Below are 21238 nucleotides of genomic sequence, written 5' to 3'. Positions count from 1 at the left end.
TTGACCATTCCTGCAGAAGGCAACAATGATGCTGAATTGCCACACTTGTATATGATCTGCCCGACAGTGGACAGCCTGTAACATTTTCCAACCTGATGGTGAGATAGATTGTTTTTTCAGAGATTCTCAGAAATCTCGATTCAAGACGTGACCCACTTCCACATATCTGTATTGTGAAGATTAGGCTTTGATAATGACTATCCAGAATTCTGATCTTTAATTAAGGCAGGACCTGTTATATCTGATTAGCACCCCTTTCAATGAAACATCTGAACTTTCCCCTTCAAATGAACTGATAATCATAGAGGTTGCCATACTTTTGCCAGACACAAATATGTAGCTTTGGAATATTTTCCTCAATAAATCAATGAACAAATATACCATTGTTTAGATTCATCTATTAAATTGGGTTCTCTTTCTCTTGTTTTAGGATGTGTGGAGAAGAGTTTATTTTTATGGTCTTATTTTTTGCAGAAATATTGAAAATTTAAAAGGGTACACAAACTTGTAAGCATCACTGTTATTTAGCAATGGTAGTGAATTGGCAGCAGAACCCTATATAGACGCAAATTGATGCTGCCAATGGAACCACAATTGGTAATTTTGGGGAGTGGCAATGGGGGAAAATAACAAAAAAAAGATCTACTGTTAATTTCTTCAAGCTGTAAAAACCTGATACCATTTAATGAAAAGATATTAATTTTACAGCTTATACAAGGACAAATGAGAATTCAGTATCTTGTACAAGATACACACGTACTAATAAACATTTCCAAAAAAGAAAGCTTACAAAACTAATCACTTGTTTAAATTATCTAGTTCTTATTTCAAAGCAAACCAGACATCGCTTATAGTTTATACAGATTTATGTTCTTCTTTAAGCCTTAGTAAAACTTTTACAGTTATTTCAGATTCTCAAAGCACAGAAGCCCCCAAGCAAAAGCAGGGAAAAAAAACCCACAGCTTATTCCTCCATAATAGCATGTGACCCAGCAGGGAGAGATTAAAAAAGTACAGTCTTTATTTTTCCTCCTAACAACCTGGTTTGTTTCTACACCCCCAACTCCACCTCCCTTCAAGACAGATCCGTCATAGCTAGCAGCTCTTTCAATCATTTACTTTGGATGTCTGCTTGGGAACAAATGATCATGCTCATGCAGATGAGTTTGCCAGACTTGTGTGTACTTTCCAGTCTCAGTTTCTTTATTGTTCTTACTGAAACATGATTCTTTGAAGTAGATATCAGAAAAAAAAACAAAGGTCAGAGAAAGAGAGGATAAAAACCAAACTCACCTCTCTCAAGGGTGGAGAGCCCTGTTTTCAGTAGCAATAATAAAAATCTAGTCATAATAAAATCTATTCTGATTTCACTAGCAGGACCATAATTTCAAAAAACATCTGTAAAAAGCCTTGCTTTCTTTGTTTCATGCAAAAATTAGAATTGTTTAAAAGGAGGTAACTGTCTTGACCAAAACATCTAATATGTAGCTGATAAAATATATATACTAGAGCCAAATTAAAAACATTAACTGCAACGTTAAATAACCTTTAAATAAAAAACAGATCTGATTTCTCAGACTATTTTGCATCAAAATCAGGTCATAGTGTTTGAGTGGACTCTAAGTTTTATAAGGATTCAGGTGGAAGTTTGTCTTATCAAAGAATGCCAGGCATTGATCCTGGAACAAACTGCATGGAAAAGACACCCTGAAGCTTCCCCATTTTTATAGTCTTTTGATTTTTTTAAAAATAATCCCCACATAGTTTTCAGCCCAACAAATCTCAAAGAAACATTTCACACAAAATAATCCTAATATATATTTATAATAACGGTGAACAGACCCAGTTGTAAATACTTGTGTGTTGTAAATAGTACGTCAAAGCTGCTCATTCCAACCTAAAATAATTTCCCAGTAAGAATTTACAATAGCTGTGTTAGATACAAAGTATATTTACATGACTTTATCCTTATAACCCCTTTGTAAAGCAATCCTTTATTATTCCTATATTTTGTGCTAAGAAATATAACCATGGCTAGGCAAAGAATCAAGTAAATGGTTCTTTAATGCACAGCTCATTTTCATAGTAATTATGCAGCTAGTAGTGTATTAATTTATCTCCTTACCAGCAGTTTGCAAGTTACAATAAAAAAACTCATTAACAACCAGATGAGAATGATGATGGTGATGGTGACAAAGATTAAACAATATCAAAGGCCTAAGAAAATAATTTTTTTGATTCTCTTCAGGAGTGATTTTGCTTCCAATAACATCCATAAGTCAAACAAAACAGAACCACGTACTGATGTCAAACCTACCTGGGATGGACCTCACAAGAGTACAATAAACAGTCAGATGCACTGAGTGTAATCCCACCACTTCCTTGGGCCACAACTGTTTATCCCTTGAATTGTTTATCCCTTGAATTGGACTTGAAGGCAACTGGCAAACACCAGACCTAATATCTATGGAGATTCTCAGTCATCCAGGTAATGGATGTTCCAAAAGTGCGTTTTAAAAAGGCAACTGGACTTTCTTTATTTTTGTTTGAAGATGTTTTGCTTCTCATCCAAGAAGCTTCTTCAGTTCTTCAGATGAAAAGCAAAACGTCTTCAAGCAAAAACAAAGAAAGTCCAGTTGCCTTCTGGGACCAGACCTAAAAGCACAGGCAGAAACCCTTCGGGATTGGCAGTTCTGCAAGTAATCTGATCCCATGCCATGTAGGAATTTAATTGTGAAAACTTATATGGCAGCTGGAAGCCTACTAGGAGCCAGTGCAGCTCATGTAACAATATTACATGGATGTATCATTGTGTTTCTGATACTGTACATGCTACTGCACTCTGGACCAGATGAAACTTCTGATGAATGTAAAAAGAGGCTGCCATAGAAAAAGAAATAGTACAAATCAAAGTGGATTTCGGGATATAAAACTGATAAATATGGGATAGAAATTAAGGAAATAAATTTCCAAGAAGAAAAAAAAATCAGAGCTGAGAAAGACAAAGACCTCAGGAAACAAATCTCTGAAATTTGCTGTTTCAGACAGTTGGTAGAAGACACAAGGAGCTACACTACAACATCTAAAAACATACTAAAAATGGAAACAGACAAGAAATAAAATATATCTGCCAAAAGAGTTTCAAACTCAGAAGATGTTAACGATCCCAAGGGATATACAGTAACTGATTCAAAAAAGATCAAAGAAGGATGGAAAGAGTACACTAAAATTCTGTAGTATCACCATCCAAGATATCTAAGCAATCTCATCATAACCAAGTGGGAAGGCTACAGAAGTCTCTCTCCTACTATCAATTAAAACAAGGTAAAACATTTAAAACAGTAAATAGTAACACTAAAATTGAATTAAAAATAATATTAACTAAAATTAACGTTAATTGACTGAATCTATAGAAATATGGCAAGCACCAGAAAAAGAATCAATAAAGGTTCTAATCAAACTATTCAAGGAAAACTGGGAAATGATCCAATCTGCCCCCAACAGATTTGAAGAGATCATTATCACAGAAAGGACAATTATCATAATGTGAGAAGTAGCACAAATATTCTTAATTTCATATATTAACAAAATTATGTTTGGGATAATCCAATGCATATTGGAGCCTTACATAGGTGAAATGACAGATATTTGATTTTATATTATAAAAACCTGAACCACAAGAAATTTTTTTACTGGTGCATAGCGGATAATAGAGAAGGCCAAAGAATAGAGAAGGCCAAAGAAGGCCATAGTGGATAATAGAGAAGGCCAAAAAGGAATTTTAAAAAAGCTTCATTGATTATAGAAGGGCCTTTGATTGTCATGACCATGTCCAATTGTGAAATGTTCTTAGTAAAGTAGCAATTCCATAAAATCTCATTGTCCTATAAAGAAAATAGGAAGCCATAGTCTGGATGGAACACAGTGAAACTTGTGACTTCAGATTGGCAAAGGTGTGAAACAAAACTGTATACCCTCCTTTTATTTATTTAGTCTATATGCAAATATACAGTGAAGGAGGGAGGCTTTGAAGAAGATAAGTGCAATATTAAAACTGGAGGCAGAAATCAATACCTTATGTTATATCAATGCTACCACTCTGATGCAAAGTATTTAGAAATTCTAGTAATGAAAGTCAAGGAGCACAGTGAAAAAGTGAGATTAAGATTAAATATAAAACACGCTACATTAATGACAATGGGTACTGCAGCTAGACAGAATAGACAATGAAGACATTGAAGTGATTGATAGTTTTTGCCTTTTAGGATCAACTATCAACATTAAAGAAACTGATAGTCAAGAAATCTGCTGCAGACTAATGCTTGGTAGGGTAGCAAAGAAAACGTTGGAAAAGATATCTGGATGCCATAACATGTCTATACCTACATCACAGGTCGGCAACCTGTGGCTCCGGAGCCGCATGTGGCTCTTTGAGCCTTCCCCTGCGGCTCCGAGCCTCCTCTGCCATTTGCAGACAGAGAAAAGAGACAGAGAGAGGCACTTGCGCTTCCCTGCTTCTCTCTCTCTCTCTCTCTCTCTCTCTCTCTGTGTGTGTGTGTGTGTGTGTGTGTGTGTTTGTGTGTAAAAAAGAGAGTGGACTCACAGTGTTCTCCGAGGAGCTGAAAAGCTTATTAGGCTGAGCTCCTCCCTTTGGTGCATCTCTGCAGGAAGCAGGAAACAGAAAGGGCAGGAGAGAGCTAGCTAGCCCAGCTATGCTGACTCAGGAATTCTGGGAGTTGAAGTCCATGAGTCATAAAAGAGCCGAGGTTGCCTACTCCTGAGTTTGTTGGAGAATAGCTTGAAGCCAGCTTGCCAGGTGAGCAGAAGATTGGAGAGAGAGGGGGGGTAGAGAGAGAGGGAGAGAAAGAGAGAGAGAGACACACACACACACACAGAGAGACCCTTCTGACATCTAAAATGAAGATAATACTGCATATATCCTTTTTTACCTTTATTATATATACACACACACACACAAACACTTATAATAAAGGTAAAAAAGGATATATGCAGTGTTAGCTTCATTTTAGATATCAAAAGGGTTTTGCGGCTCCCAGTTTTTGGTGGGAAATGGGTCCAAATGGCTCTTTGAGTGTTTTGGATTGCCTACTCCTGACCTACATAGATCGCAACCACATATTGTTTTTCCTGTGACGCTGTAGGGAAGTGAAATCTGGACTTTAAAGAATCAAGATAAAAAAAGAGTATTGATATCTTTGAACTTTGATGTTAAGGAAGACTTCTGAGAATACCTCAGGCAGCCAAGAAAACAAAGAAATCATAGAACAAATCATTTCTCAATTCTCACACAAGGCCCAAATGACTAGGTTTAAATTAATGTGTATTAGTCACATTATGCAGATCACAGCTCCTCTAAGATGGGAAAAATGGAAAGAAGGAGAAGATGATCACCAATACAAAGGAAGACAGATGTAACTGTTGCAGTAATGGATGTAAGAATGGAAATCCTTAAGAGCCACACTGGTTCAGATCATCATGAAGGAGGTCAGGCTATGCTGCTAGTAAAAGGTGATATTAATTTTACATAGTCAAAAATCATGACAGAAATATATCACAGCTAAAGTCAACTTTCTTTGTGCTTTCTATTTATGTAGTACAAAATATTGACACTCCAGATAAAAACACATATTTTTCTCTCCAATGGAATAAAGCTAACAAGGAAAAAAGTCTATCAGAATAAATTAGCTTTTGGATTTGGAGTTGTATATGTTTGTAAGCAGTGAACAATACAGTATAACTACTTATATTATGATTGGTGTTGCAAACACTGTTCTGGATCTTCCCAAGAATGTATTTTAACACAAAAGAGTCTATAGTCTAGATAATTCAGAAATTTTAAACTTTTTATCCTAAGATGTTCAGGAACCCACCAACAAAACATGGATAAACATAGATAATAGATATGGCAAACTCCTAAGACTGAATTGCTCAGAAATGTAGAAGTCTCCACCTCAAATTATCAAGAAAAGACTTTCAGAATTTCTTTTTATTTTGTTCATAATTGCTTATAATTCATTCAGAAATATCTTTAACAATTTTGTCTAAGCTGGCCTTCAAATCCACCAAACTGTGTTGTCTCTAGAATCATGGATTTTTAATAGTCGCAGTATAGTTTGAGTTTGACCTATTATTTAGCTATATAATGGATGTATATTATGAAGCATTTTAGCTGCTCCGTTATTCTTTACCCAGGACTTAAGTACAGCTATTTTCCATTACCTATTACCTAATCTTATTAACTGGAGGTGCCAATACCCTGATTCTTCTGCAAGTAAAGCATGTCCTATTCAACTGTGTGACCTATCACCAAGTACAATAAATCGAACAGGCCTATATTGTTTATTTGTTCCACTAAACTTTCTTACAGCCCAAAATTGTTTCTAGTTCAGGCTAGGGGGGGAAGAGAGAGAGAGAGGGAGGGAGGGAGGGAGAGAGAGAGAGAGAGAGTGGGGGAAGAAGACTGGCAAACCAAGGGCAGATAGAGAGAGAGGGAGGGAGAGAGAGAGAGACAGAGACCCTTTTGACATCTAAAATGAAGATAATACTGCATATATCCTTTTTTACCTGTGTTTACACACACACACACCTATAATAAAGGTAAAAAAGGATATATGCAGTGTTATCTTCATTTTAGATATCAAAAAGGTTTTGCGGCTCCTGGTGTTTTATTTTCAGTGGGAAACGGGTCCAAGTGGCTCTTTGAGTGTTTTGCGTTGCCTACCCCTGGCCTAGGGAATGAATACAATACAAACCTACAAAGACACAATGTATGCATTGGATAGGATTGAATTAGGACTAGGGATAACAAGCCTCAGTTATGAAGCTCACTATGGAAGAGCCTGGCTCAGACATTTTGTCTCAGAACTGGAAAGTGAAAGAGAATAAGGTCTGCCAATAACCCCTGGAGAAAGGAAGAAACAATGAGGCAGTTACCAAAAATATTTCTATGTGTTTATTTCAGCCCAGGACACACAAATCAAACACTATGATATGACTTAAACAACACAAATACCCTTATTAATATAAGGAAGGTAATTACTAATCTATCAAAGTGCTTCCTTGCACACAACAAGGTCAACAGGGCACCATTTTATGGACAACTTCCTGCAATTTTAGGAATATATGCAGAATAAAAGCAAACCAGAACTATACATTATCTATCTCTGCTAGCCCAAGTTATCACTTGGCTAAGTGTACTGGCATGTATGTGAAAACTTATTACAGCAAGAAAGGTGTCAAATATAACGGAAATAATCCAAAGAAGAAGCTGACCAATCTTAACAATTCCTTGCTCTCTATGACAACATTCTTGGCAATCTTCGCTGAATGAATCCTCATTTTTCAATAATTACAGTCTTAGATCTGTTTTTCCATCCACAGAGTTTTTTCATTTTGTAATTCTATCAAGCACCCTTTTCACTCCACCAAGCATCTTTTTGCTGTATATTTCTATACATTTGTAAATTATTGACTTTTAACATATTCTAAGTGACTTTTAGATCCTTTTTTAAAAAAATATTCATTTTCTACTCATTCTGTGGAGTAATAATTTATCTTCTAATACACAGGATTAATACTAGGAGGATGGTAAGAGGTAGGATGGTAGATGACCAGACTGAGCCCAAGGGAGGGAGGGGTAAAGTGATCTAAGTCCAGCCCTCCTTGAATTCCTATCTCTTATCTACCGCTAATTTGCCTTGACTATTAGTAGTTCAGATTCTGGTTTAGGGATAGCATAGAATAAATTTGCATTCATTGGAACAACCTTGGTTGCTGATTCCTTGCACCTGACAAGACTTATTTTTCCTGTAGACATTGTACTCTCAAATCTTTTTTTTTCTTCTTTTCTACTTTCCTTCTCTTCCATATCCCTCCTATATCAACTCTTCATTATCAAGAAATGGTCTGAATTACATTTGAAGCCTCTCATCACTAATGTGCTCAATTTTTTAATCATAAACAGTAAAGCAGTCATGAAGTTAGATTTATAGTAATTCATCTGCCATATAAATGCACCCATGTTAAACCATGTCTTTGAAACAAAGGATCACCTTTTATTCTTACCCAAGAATTATTGTTCTCCATAATCCTTGGGTCTCCAAACTGCCCAATAACTGTCTACACCAGGGGTCCTCAACCTTTCTGGGTTGGAGACCCGGGGCAGTGGGGTGGAGATGCCTTTACCCGCACGCGCAGGAGCAGGTTGTATTGCGCACGCAACGCAAACGGGGCCACGAGCACCTGTGCAATGCTCAGGTGACGCTAGTGCTCATGCGATGCTGTGATGCTAGCGCAAGTTGGAGAAGTGTGCACTTGCGGTGACGATAGCACTTGCGTGATGCCACGATGCTAGCATGAGTGGGGGGAGTATGCACTAGCAGCAATGATAGCGCCTGTGCAATGCTGCGATGCTACAGGTGGGGGGAGTGTGCACTTGCAGTGATGCTAGCACCCACACGTCACTCGCAGCTTCACTAGTGCCATCACGACATCCGCAACGCTAGCACAAGTGAGGGGTGAGCTCATGGCAATGCTAGCATTGTAGCATGAATAGGGGACAAATGAGCATGTACTGGCCAGCTACTCACACGGCCCAGTGGCCAACAGCCCAGTGGTAGACCACGGCCCACAGGTTGGGGCCCCCTGGTCTATACCATCTTGTGTTGCTGTCTCATATCCTCTCATTCATTTATTCATTTACTCACTCTCACTCAATCACTCACTTCATTCATTTATTTATTTAACAAGATCAGTATGATACTAAAGCAACTCCAAATAGTTTACAATATACAAAATTTAAAAAATTCATTAAAACAATTCAGAATTTTCGGCAAATTATAACTGTTTAATTATGGACTTACAGTCCAATTTTCCCAATAGAAAGGGGAATCTTCAGCACTTTCATACCAAACTCTGCCCTGCCTAAACTAAGGGGGAGAGCTACATGATCTCAAGGAGCATACTAAAATGAAAAGCTGCTACTGAAAATGTAATTCTCAAGTGCAACTTGCCAATCTGTTGCAAGGCTCTCGCTCAGAATAATGTCTCTAATTCCCACCCTCTGTAGATAACGCAAAGGAGTACAATGATCAATGGCACTGAGGTTGAGTAAGACGAGAAGTAGTAAGCTATCACTTCTCCAAGGGTGCCATAATGACAATGTCCTTTCCAAGCCCAACTTTGAAAGGCTAGACAGGAAAATCCATCTCATCCAGGACCCTTTTCAATCACCTTAATAAGATATAATAATTTGGAGAGTGGTTGGTATATCCCGACAGAGGTCAAGAAATGGCAGTCTTATGAGGGAGCATAATCAATCAAGACATATCATCCCCTCTGAAAGACATATTCACCTCCACTTATGGCACAGTAATTTCTCTGGCCTCACATCAGACAAGTACCTAATTCTCAGTTGGCTGTCAATTTTCTCAGGAATCAGTCTTGAAAGAATCCAAGATGTTTTTACAATATACTTCAGTCATCTTATGAGATTCTGCTCCTCTAGCTCGTAATGAGTAAGTCTATTTTCTGTCACCTAGCAGAGTATTCTTCTCTCCCCTGAATCACAGTCACCCAGAAAGTTTCAAACTCTCTTCTGATTCTTTCATTCACAATTCACCATCCGTATAACATGCAACTATAATCAAATGAATTTGAAATGAAAATGGATTCCTACCTATAGATTCCTAGTTTCATACATATCCACCACAACCAATTCATACTTTCTAAGATGAATTTTAATCAGTTCATTCCTACTTAAGCCTATAAATAAAATTATATTTATGGTGGCATACCTTCTCTCAGGCAGCACACAAGCAAGCCAAAAACTGAACAGAAAGATGGCCCCTTCAAGTGCCCAGGTGACAAATCATCTAGGCCAAACATGTCAAACACAAGGCCTAGGGGCCGGATGCGACCCATGAAGTGGTTTCATGTGGCCCGCAAAGCCATCCTGGAAACAGTGAGGGAACCGCCCTCACTGCCTTGGCCCTGGCCCAGGCCGGCTGGGAGCCAATGTACAATTTTGTGATGGTCATCTATGCTGAAACATATTCAGTCTTAGCTCCACAAGGCCATCTAGAAACAGCGAGGAACCAGCCCCTGCTGCATCGGCCCCGCCCCCTGGGTGCATGCTGGGGAGGTGTCACCCTTTGTGAGGAATGAAGAAATGAACCATGCCTTGGTGCTTGCCCCGGTCCCACCCCCTTCTGCCAGAGACCCTCAGATCTGTCCCACTCCTGCACAGGCCCCCACAGGCATCCTTGACGTGAACGATGTAGAGCTGGCCATGCCCACCCAGTAGGCCACACCCACTCCATCCATACCCACCCAGTAGGCCGCACCCACCCTGGTCAAACACCTCCGCCCCCTTCGAGGGTAATCGCAATGCTGATGCGGCCCTCAATGAAATTGAGTTTGATACCCCTGATCTAGGCTTTTAAACATAAATCATTTAAACATAAGTTACTTCAGCACAACTTTTTCAGGTAATATAATTTTCAACATTATTCATACTATTAAACAGGAATACATCTTGGATGAACAGATTAGGCAAAAGGTAAGGATTCAATCAAACGCTGCTCCACGAACTGCCAGCACCATCATTTCCCCCTCCCCATCTTTCATACTTTTACTTACTTCAGAAAATATCTCTGGCCAGAAGGTGTCTTTGCCATCTCCCAACCTGGCGGTAGGGGCACATCATCAGGGATTTCAAAAGATGATTGACGGAGATGCTGAGAGGGTGTACCTCCAGGAACTACACCAGATGGAGCAAGGGCACCTGGAGAAACTGTTCCCAACAAAGCTGGAGAGGAGTGAGCACGGACATGTTGAGGAGTTAGGGCTCCTGCCGTTCCTGCATCTGTGCTGGCCTGTAGAGAGTTAAACAGCTCTTTAATCTAGATACCTAATACATTAACAGCATGCTAAAGAACCACTAACTTGAAATATTTTGCAACTAGACCTATACTTTAGAGACCAATGAATGTGTAGGGCAATACTCATCCCAGCACCAAACTAATCTTGAAGTATGTGTGACACAAAGTAAGAAATACAAGAACAGAATGGGAATAATTGTATAATGCTTTACAAAAACACTACTATTGCATTATAAAGGGCTTATATGTATGCAACATCTTACCATTTGGGGCTGATTTGTTTATTTTTACCAAAGCTCAATGATATCTACAACTGCTTCTTATGGAACCTGGAGGATGCTTTGCACAGACTGAGAAAATTGATTCTGAAAATTTATGCTTTTGTACATTTTGTACAAAATTTGTACATTTTGAGAGTGTAAAATCCTTCCAACCATTAAGAAATGGTTCATTTTACAGACAAGCCAAATTATTCCCCAGATCTATGGATAAAAACACTGATGTTTCTTTATTTCTGCATTCTGTCAGGCATAAGAAGGGAATAGAAATAAAATCTGGTTACTCTAATAAAGGGATCATGCAGCTTTAGATTTTCAGTTTTTCCCCATGGACCCACATAGTTATAACTACTTTTTAGAATGTTCAAGTAGTTCTCTTTCTTTTTTTCTCAGAATACCTGAGTCAATCTCCTTTTTTCTTTTCCCTTCTTTGTCCCACATCTTTATCAAGGGCTTCAGAGACAGCTGTGAAAGCTATTTAAACAGTATTACAGAATAGGACAAATGAGGTCCACATTGCAAACAGTAATACATGTCTGGTTTTCCTAAAATGTATTCCAGATGACAAAAGATTTAAAGGGGGGGGGGGGGAGAGAAAGAAAGCAAAGCATGATTTAAAGCAGGACAGGGCGAATCATTCTGTTCTTCAGTCTTTCCTCCTTTTACTATTAATTTTGAATTAAAATTCACAAAAGTTGCCTTTTAAAAAATTATTTGGAAAATAATCCACACAACTCTTTCCCATCGCAATAACTTTCCTCTGCATACTGTTAAAGAAAGAGACAGAGGAAGGGGAGCAGAAACAACAGAATATTATGGTGATTGACAAATATATTATGGCATAGGTTTTCATCAATATAGGGTATTGCAGTCCAACAGAGGAGTACTATATTTTTTGTCCAGGATAATAATGCACCATTTTTTTGATGGAGTGGACTATGGGTTATGAAAACTTATGCCATAGTAAATGTGTTATTCTTTAAGATTCTTCTCAGTAGCCATCTGAATATCAGACATTCTCTTGGAAAAATATGCCTTTAAACTAACAGCCTTAAGAAGAAATAATTCTAAAAAATATCTAATGAAGCACCTCAGTTCCTCTTTTACTTTCAACAGATGTCATGAAGACTGTTTAGGGAAACCTTTTTAGCATCTGCACAAAAGGTCTTGGAAGGACCCTCACCTCCTTTAAATCTCAGGAGGGGGGATTAAGTCACAGCTGTGAACTATAACCAACAATCCCTTCCAGGAACAGAAGGAATCCTTCTGTTTGCAGACAACTCTTTGAATCAATGGAGAACTCAGCTAGCAGAAGAGATAGGGAAGCAATTTTCATCAATTACCCTTTTCTCTGTGCCACATTCCATACTGTTCTGGAGAGACTCCCAGTCCCCCTAAGCTGATTTTGGAGGGCTGCAGAGGAAATTGGTGAGAACAGAGTCAACTCTCTCCAGACAGGGGGGGCTTCCGCAGGATCAAGTACTTTTCAACCAAATGGAAGAATGCAAACACATTCAACCCACTAAATTAATGTAAATATTATGTTCATATATATTAGTATGATAGTAAGCCACATTTGTAAACTACACACTATTATTACTGTCAGCAACAGGGTTTAACTTTTCCTTAAAATAAAAAAAAAATGAAACTATTAAAATTAATAATGGCCTAATGAATTCTGGCCTTGAATATAAAAGTTTAAAAAGATGTCATTTTTTAAAATACATGCATATTAAGGGTTACAGAAATTTGCTTGCTTTATCTTTTTTTTCTTCCAAAGGTTCTAAAGAACTATCACATCATAAGCTTAGCTAATTTTTCTGCCATTCATTTATGATTTATTAGATTAAAACTCCCATAAACATTTGACAGCAACATAATTGTCTGAGAAAGGTATTAACTACAGTCTAACACACTGGAATAATAAATATCAGGCAAATGTATGACAACGTATTTGTTTTTACACTTAGGCACTAAGATAAAGATGAAATATAAAACTGCTTCTTAAACCACATTAACAATATGCATAACTACAGAAAAATGCACTGGAATTGTTAAGGATGACAGCTGCTCACATGCAAGTCAAGTTAAATCATACAAGTAGAACACATATTTACTAGCTTGTCTGTGTCAGTATTTATATCATATTATTACATAGACATATACCTCCACCATGGAGATATCTTGCTATTATATGATGAATTGAGGAATACATTACTGTTGATTCTACAGAGAAGAAATTGTCTCTTGGTATTATACACCTTCATATAAACAGTACACATCTGTTTATCCAAAACATACTTGACAGAATTTTGCCCTTTTACGACTTTTTTTTTTTGGGTCATAGTTGTTAAATGAATCATTGCCGTTATTAAGTTAGTGATAAAATTACTAAATGAGTCTGGCTTCCCCATTGACTTTTCTTGTTAGAAGGTCGCAAAAGTGATCACATGACCCTGGGACATTGCAACCATCATAAATACATGCCAGTTGCCAAGCATCCAAATTCTGATCACGTGACAATGGGGATGCTACAATGGTTGTGTGAGAAATGTTCATAAGTCACTTTTTTCAATGCCTTCGTAACTTTAGTCGCTTAACAAATGGCTGAAAGCTGAGGACTACCTACACAACTGAAAGTCTTTACAATTAATGTATACAAATTAAAAAACTTGACTGCAGAGATGTAAAGAGACTCCTGCTATAATTAAACCAGACTTTTATCTGATTTAATTAATCCAGAAACCATAGTCTACATTTTAGCAGATAATCTTCAGCCAGTGTTAGTAGGTTGCTCTCCATTCAATTACCTTTCTAGAAAAAGGGGTCAACAATACAGCACCTATAGACACTGCTGCATTTACAAAACCACTAGATGGCACTCAAGGACTTGATTTTTAAAATTGTAACATGTATTTTTTGAGTTCTTATATAGGATTTATGCCTTCATAGGAGAGTGCTCAACTTTGAATATTATTTTTAAATGAAATTGTGCAATAGTGCCTGCCACTTGAAAATGCTGCTATCCCTGTGCAACAGAATACTGTATCCACACATATTTCTGTAAGTTTTAAGGCTCATAACAAAGAATTAAATAATCCATTCAATAATATATACAAAATTAATACAATTCCGGCAACAATTTTAATCTATTTACATGTTTTTAATTTAATTTACAGCAATTTCTCACCCAAATCAAATAATCTGCTTTCTTTCCTATATTCTCAGTAAATGGAAAGGCCCTCATATTTCAAATGTGAATTATTTGAGAAAAAAGCAGAATATCTTTGTTGAAGTTTTTGCTTCTATATAAGGAGTATCTTGTTTTTCATAGTTGTCACAGCAGATACTGAGAAACTCAGCCCACAGGGAAAGCATGTGTCAGGCTTATATTAGGCTAAAGTTCAAAGGTGATAAAGCAATAGTCTCCATTTACAATCCCATGACTTAAAAGTCTAGGTTTTCTCCATTTTATATCTGACAAGTAAATTAACACTTTAGGCAAAGATTTTTTGAACTATGATTTGAGCATCTTAAAGCTGTAAGCCACCCAGTGTCTTTTCGAAATGAGACGGGAGGCAAATAAAACTAACAACTAAATAAACAAATAAAATCTTTCTTTTTAAAACACTTGTGCTGTCAAAAGCCTCTTAAAAAGACATAACTAGTCACAGAAATATTTGACAGAGTTACTGAGGAACACTCACTCCTTTTTGCTATATAAATAAATAGCTAATAATTAAACCATTTTATAATAAATATAACTTAAAACATGCAGATTAAAAAATAAACGGAATGTAAAAGCTTTTCAAGTAAATTTAATCTTGCAATTTTGTCTACATTGTGTCCATATAAACTCAAGCATTAATACATGACTTAATGACCACAAGAAAATAAAAAAAATCTACTTTCAGATCAAGCATCTTAATCTTAATTTGCCATTCTCATGATGGCATTCTAATAACAGAAGAGGCAAAAGGGATTGTCTAGAGGGAGGAAGCTCTATATCAGACATGTCAAACTCGGGACGTAACGTATCGGGACAGTTTTGCCATTGCTGGCAATGGGGTGGGCGCGGCTTCCGTGTGACGCGTCTGGCCCGTAGGCTGCCAGTTTGACACCCCTGCTCTATATAAATAAATTCGGCACAGCCAGCTTGCTCTAGGGCAGCGGTTCCCAACCTTTGTGGTTTGGCGGAGGAGGAACCAGGCCATATGAGTGTCAGGCTGGTGCACATGCATGCAGTTCGATTCACACGAGCGTCAGGCCAGTGTGCATGTACGCACAGCTCAACTTGTGCAAGTTGAGCTGCGCTTGCCTGCTCGCTGGCCTTCCACTCACACGGGCCAGTTGCAAATAGGGCAGCAGCCCAGTAGTGGCGCATGGCCCAGAGGTTGGGGACCCCTGGTCTAGGGATTAAGACATCAGGCTAGAAAGTAGGACACTGTGAGTTCTAGTCCCACCAGCTGGTGACCTTGGGCCAGTCACCTTCTCTCAACCCAACTCACCTCACAGGGTTGCTGTGGTGGAGACCATAGGACAAAAGTATATTAAATATGTTCAATATCTTGAACTATTTGTAATAATATAAAGGAGGAATATAAATAAATCACCTGGAGTTTGGGGGCACTCTTGCCCACCCAACCTGCTGCGATTCAACAACTCAACCAAGATTAATGATGCTATCAAGGTTCTTGGGTCTTCTATATTATTCCAAATCTAACTTTATGAGTTTTACGTATTTAAGTATTTATTGAGAGACATAAGAACCTTGTTATATGATAATGAAGTCTGCCACTGCAGCAAATTTGAAGATTAGAATATTTTAAAAAGGTAAAGGTTTCCTCTATACCAGACATGTCAAACTGCCAGCCCATAGGCTGGATGCGTCACGTTGAAACCGCGCCCACCCCAGTGCTGGCAATGGGGGAAAAGTCGCGATACGTCGCGTGATGTCACATGACATTGTGAGTTTGACATGCCTGCTCTATCCAGTCGTGTCTGATTCTAGGGAGCGGTACTCGTCTCTTATTTCTTAGCAGAGGGAGCCAACATTGTCTGAAGACATTTCCATAGTCATGTGGCCAGCATGACATCAGGCCATAGTGCAGAGCGTGAGGTGAAACACGGAACACTGTTACCACCAAAGTGGTACCTATTTATCTACTCGCATTTTCATGCTTTCAAATTGATAGGTGGGAAGAAGCTGGGGCAAGAATGGAGCTCGCCATAGAGGTCCTCTATCTCAAGAGTAGTGTTCCAGATTTCCCAAATTTGAGACACGATAAATGTAGATGAAGTTTGTAAACACATCACTTAATTCAACATAGGTTTAGTTCTTCTCCATCTCCCACCCTGACATTAGCTTCCTTAAAGACAGAAAGAAAACAGGAATTATCACAAGCAGCTGAGAAAGACTGAAAGACCAAAGTAGGCTCCCCAGTGTCAGAAGAGAATTCCCAAAGGATGTAAAATATATTATGGTTACTATTACAACCACTCTTATTAGCCCACACACAGAGAGAGTTAAGAAAAACAAACTATGAAAGAAGGGGCATGAATGAGTTAATTTCAGAAGAAAAAATAAAGCGAGAGCAAAAATCAACTTTTTTGTAACAAATATCAAAATGAACAAAACTGAAGGAACTCTCCCACAACTAAATTTAAAAAATGAACAAGAAAAGAAGTAGCTTTTCCTAAAGATGAGTTCTGAAAGAAAGATGGGTAACATGAATTGGATGAATCTGTACGTGGAAATAGGCAACATTTGGTGAATCCTACCTTTAATACATGATAAGGGTATAATCCCCCAGCATGCAACAATTATTCCTCCTAAGATATAGAAAGGGCAGCATTATCTTTTATCCTTTGATGAGGGAAATTTGGATAAGAAATGTAATCTCTATCGATGGTCAGAATTTCTCCACAACAAGAAAAGCTTATTTTTCTTACAATATTTCCGGGACTTGTTTCTTGAAATATTAGAACTGCCAACATGGCACCCTACCACTTATTTACAAGTACCACAGAGAAGATGCAAATGAAGAAAGAGTCTGCTTCCCAGAGACACATTCAAGAAAAGAGTGAAATTTTCCAATTTCCATTTGTGAATCCACTTGTTCCTGCACATCCTAATCAACTTCACAGAACTAAAGTCAGGATAAGATGGAAACAACAGCCATCACTTCCACTACTTTAAAATATGCTGAATAATGATTTTAACATTTGATGACATAAAATAATTGTCCTCTCTGTGAAGTTGGGAAACAAAAGAATACTCTGGGGTGTAAAGAAATAGAAAATGCTTTCTACACTTCTTTCTTTTAAAGGGAAATCTTCAACACAATGCAATTACTGTATAGGAAATCTGTACAGATTTAAGTTATAAAAATATAATTATAAAATAATATCATATATGTTATATTAATATAATTATTTTATAATTATAAAGATGCAGCATCAAACAGTATAGAAGACTTGACAAGAGTTTTCTTCCAAGAAAAAGCATCCACTTATATTGGCATAAATTATATATACACAATCATTGTAACAAATCCAAACTTTATGCTGCTACACACGGATATTTATTTAGCCATTCATGGCATATTCCATCATTAGAAATACCAACTATCATATGCACATTTTACTCATATAATGCAAAGGGTGCAAGAAGATATGGCTTGTGAAGGCCCATTTCAGCCACAGGACTGCAAGAAAGGAGGGAAGCAGAACCACACTAGTTTTTATTGAATGCAAGTTAAGACCACAATGATTTCTGAGAAGATGTCAGCTAAGCAGCCCATTTGAATCTGATCTCTGATGGAATAGAAAATTACAGTGGGCTTAGTACTCAGGTATCTAAAATTTCCCCTCCCCCACTAGCATCCAGTTTGTATATTAAGACAGCTGGGAAGCCCTGCTTATGTTTTTATGGGTTAACTCAGAATGGTTAAGAGAAGGGTCACAGTGATAACACTCCAATTCTGTTGAAGTGCTACATAAATCTAAGTACCCAATCTCCACCCTCCCAAAAACCCTCCATATAGGCAGAAATGTATGCCACTCTGGGAATTTGCATACATAAATTGCACTTTTGCTTTCAATAGCATGCAAAACATTTAAAAAGGAAAGAAAAACTAAAGGGGGAGAAATGGTTCCCTCCCACCAAAAGTCTGTCAACACTGAATGAGGTGGTTCATCTATATTTGGATCTCCTTCTGGCATGACTTGCAGGATTCCTCTAACCAGGTATCTTTTGAGCTTTTCGTTGCATTCCCATTTCTATCTCTATTATACTTAAATTGGGAGAGGAGTCCTAGTTCTTTTTTTAACCGAACCAACTTTGCAAATATCAAATACACGCCACTAGTTTGGGATGAGAAACCTGCAGCCTTCAGGCTGATTTCACAAAATCCTTGACCTACTTTAAAACCCATCTGCAAAAGATCAGTTCAGACCCTTGATAAAAGTGCTTTCTCCTCCCCTTGCAGCCTGCTGCTTGAAAAAACAGAAGAGGACTTCAGACAGAAGGAAAAAAAAAAAAAACCAGAATTTCAGGAAAAAAAATGAGTGGGGCCATCCATTTTTGATACTAGCTCCACCTACTGTTTCATATCCATCATCTGGTCCCCAAAAATTTAACTGCGAGATAAAATAGCTGCCATCCCAGTCTGGGAGGATAGTAACCAGCATCATAATCAATGCATGAGATTAAAATACAGGTAGTCCTCAACTTACAACCACAGCCCAGAATTTACACTGCTAAGTGAGAAATTTGTTAAGTGAGTTTTGCCCCATTTTACGACTTTTCTTGCCACATTTGTTAAGTGAATCACTGCAGTTGCTAAATTAGTAACATGGTTGTTAAGTGAACTGGGTTTCCCCACTGACTTTGCTTGTCCAAAGGTCATGAAAGATGATGACATGACCCTGGGCCACTGCAGCTGTCATAAATATTAATCAGTTGCCAAGTATCAGAATGTAAATCACATGACCATGGGATGCTACAATGGTCATAAGTGTTGAAAAATGGTCATAAGTCACTTTTTTCAGTGCCATTGTCACTTTGAATGGTCACTAAATGAACTGTTGTAAATTGAGGACTACCTATATGATGTCCTAATCCCAGATGTATCGCACTAGTATTCCAATAAATCCATGCCTCTGAATAAAACCAACCTCCAAAAGCTGATTTAAGAACTTCCCCAGCCTTCCTCAACTTGTCCCTCTGGGGTTGTGTCGGATTACAGTTCCCATTACACACAGCCAGCACAATGACCTTGTTGGCTGGAGTGTTGTAACAATATTGTTCCAGGAGTTGCCCCATCCAGAGGGCCTGATCGGGAAGGCCTGCTTCACCCAGCCCCATCTGTCATATTTGCTTCGGAAATATTTCTTTGCTGGTTGGGTTTTTTTTTTCTCCTGCAGCTGAAAACAGATTTAAATCCCGCGTTTTGCTCTGCAGCTGAAAAGGGCATCCCCAGCGCTCCTCTCCTCCTGTTTTCCACCATCAACCCTGGGCCTCCCGGGCTGAAAGAGGGTGCCTGCCTCCCAGTCCCCTCCGGCAGTCCCATGGCGGAGGACAGACTCCAGCCTGGCTCTGCCTGCTCCCATCTTCCGCCCACCGCCACGCAAAGTCCTGCGGCGCTTGGAAGGAGCTTTTTGCTGCTCTTGCCCTGTTTCTAAGTCACTTCACTCCAGCTTGGCCTCTCCAAGATGTCTCCAGACTACAATTCCCAGCCTGCACAATCTGAAAAAGGCAGGCGCGCGCTCCCTCTCTCGCCTTTCCCCGGGAAAGTTTTCCAAAGCAGCGCAGCGACTATTGACGGGGGGCGGGGTGTGTGTTTGTGTGTGCGTTGAGAAAGAGAGAGATTCCGGAGACCGACCCCCCCGCCTCCCCCTCCCCTACTTCTCCCCTCACCTGGCGGGAGTGGGCCTTGGGCTCCGGCGGCTTGAAGAAGGAGTCCGGCAGTTTGCGGAGCCGCATAGGGAGCGTGTGGGGCACGTTGGCGCCCTTGGGGTTCATGACGGCGTTGAAGAGGGCCTCCAAGTCCGTCTCCGAGTCGCCCCGGACGTGGACGACCTGGTGGCCGGCCGGGGGCGGCCCGGACACGGCGCCTCCGCCGGGCTGCGGCTGCTGAGGCGCCGGCGGCGAGGGCTGCCCCGAAGGCTGGGGCTGCCCCGCCGACGGCTGGGGCGCCGACGGAGCCTGCTGGGGCTGCCCGGCGACGTCCATGGCCGTCTCCCCTCCGCGCTCGCTCGCTCGCTGGAGCCGCTCCGCTTAAGCAACAGCGCCGAACTGGCCGCCCCGCATGCCCAGGCGCCGGGGTCGTTCGCTCCCTCGCCTCGCGCCCGTCTTCCGCGGGAGGGGGGCACCGGCGACTCCGGGGGTCTGACACGCGAGGGGGGACTCGGGGCCTCCCGCGCTTTCGCTCCGCCGGACCCGAAGCCAGGGGCATAAATCGGTCGCCGCGGCTCGGTCGCGCACGAACCCTCCCAAACAAAAGTTCGGAAAGACGCCCGCCCGAGCCTGCTCCGCCCAGCGCGCGCCCGCCCGCCCCGAATCCCAACAGCAGCTTTAATTCCACTCAGCCGGGTTTAGGAGCCGCCGCGGCCGCCGCCTTTTCTTTTTCCGCGCCCGGCCGCGCTGAAATTGAACGGCGGCGAACTTTGCCACGGAGTGTTCCCGAGGTTCCTTTCCACGCCCGTCCAGCCTATAGTGTTTTTTCCCACTTCCTTCTCTTCCTAACTGGTACAACTGCTTCTTCGACGCCTCCGGATTAACTTGTTTTCTAATTTCCTGGAGCCGCCCGTGCAGGATTCACCGTCGCCGATGTGGACAGGAAACATGGGGTTTATAGTTCTGGCTCTCTTCCTCTCCCCCCCCCTTTTCCAAAAAAGTTTTCCAACCCACCCAGAGAGGGGAGGAGGGGGAGGAGGGATAGTTGGGACTATTTTCTCTTCCTCCCCCACACTGGAAGAAAAAAGGGAAATAGCAACTAGACCCCGACCCATCAGGGTTAGATGGGAAAAGAGAAAGGAAACACTTTTCCTTTGTCC

The 21238-nt window shown here is 39.9% G+C and overlaps 1 protein-coding gene across 8 annotated transcripts in view; it reads right to left on the bottom strand.

Annotated features, from left to right (window-relative positions):
- The window catches only part of YAP1 (Yes1 associated transcriptional regulator), a 99441-nt gene extending 78373 nt beyond the window's left edge, over positions 1-21068 (bottom strand). For 3 of the 8 annotated variants that reach the window (XM_039320693.1, XM_039320696.1, XM_039320699.1), the window contains exons 1-2: positions 20100-21064; positions 10660-10895 (exon numbers count right to left, since the gene is read on the bottom strand). In XM_039320693.1, the coding sequence (XP_039176627.1) occupies positions 10660-10895; positions 20100-20414 (551 nt within the window). In that variant the 5' untranslated portion in view covers positions 20415-21064. Of the gene's footprint in view, positions 1-10659; positions 10896-20099 lie in introns of all 8 variants that reach the window. The other 5 variants (XM_039320694.1, XM_039320695.1, XM_039320692.1 and 2 more) reach the window with 4 other exon arrangements.
- Between the last annotated feature and the right edge of the window lie 170 nt (positions 21069-21238).

This window comes from Crotalus tigris, unplaced genomic scaffold, assembly GCF_016545835.1.
Source record: "Crotalus tigris isolate CLP2741 ecotype Arizona unplaced genomic scaffold, ASM1654583v1 scf7180000023684.367845, whole genome shotgun sequence".
Taxonomy (NCBI): domain Eukaryota; kingdom Metazoa; phylum Chordata; class Lepidosauria; order Squamata; family Viperidae; genus Crotalus; species Crotalus tigris.
This window is presented reverse-complemented; position numbering and strand designations above follow the sequence as displayed.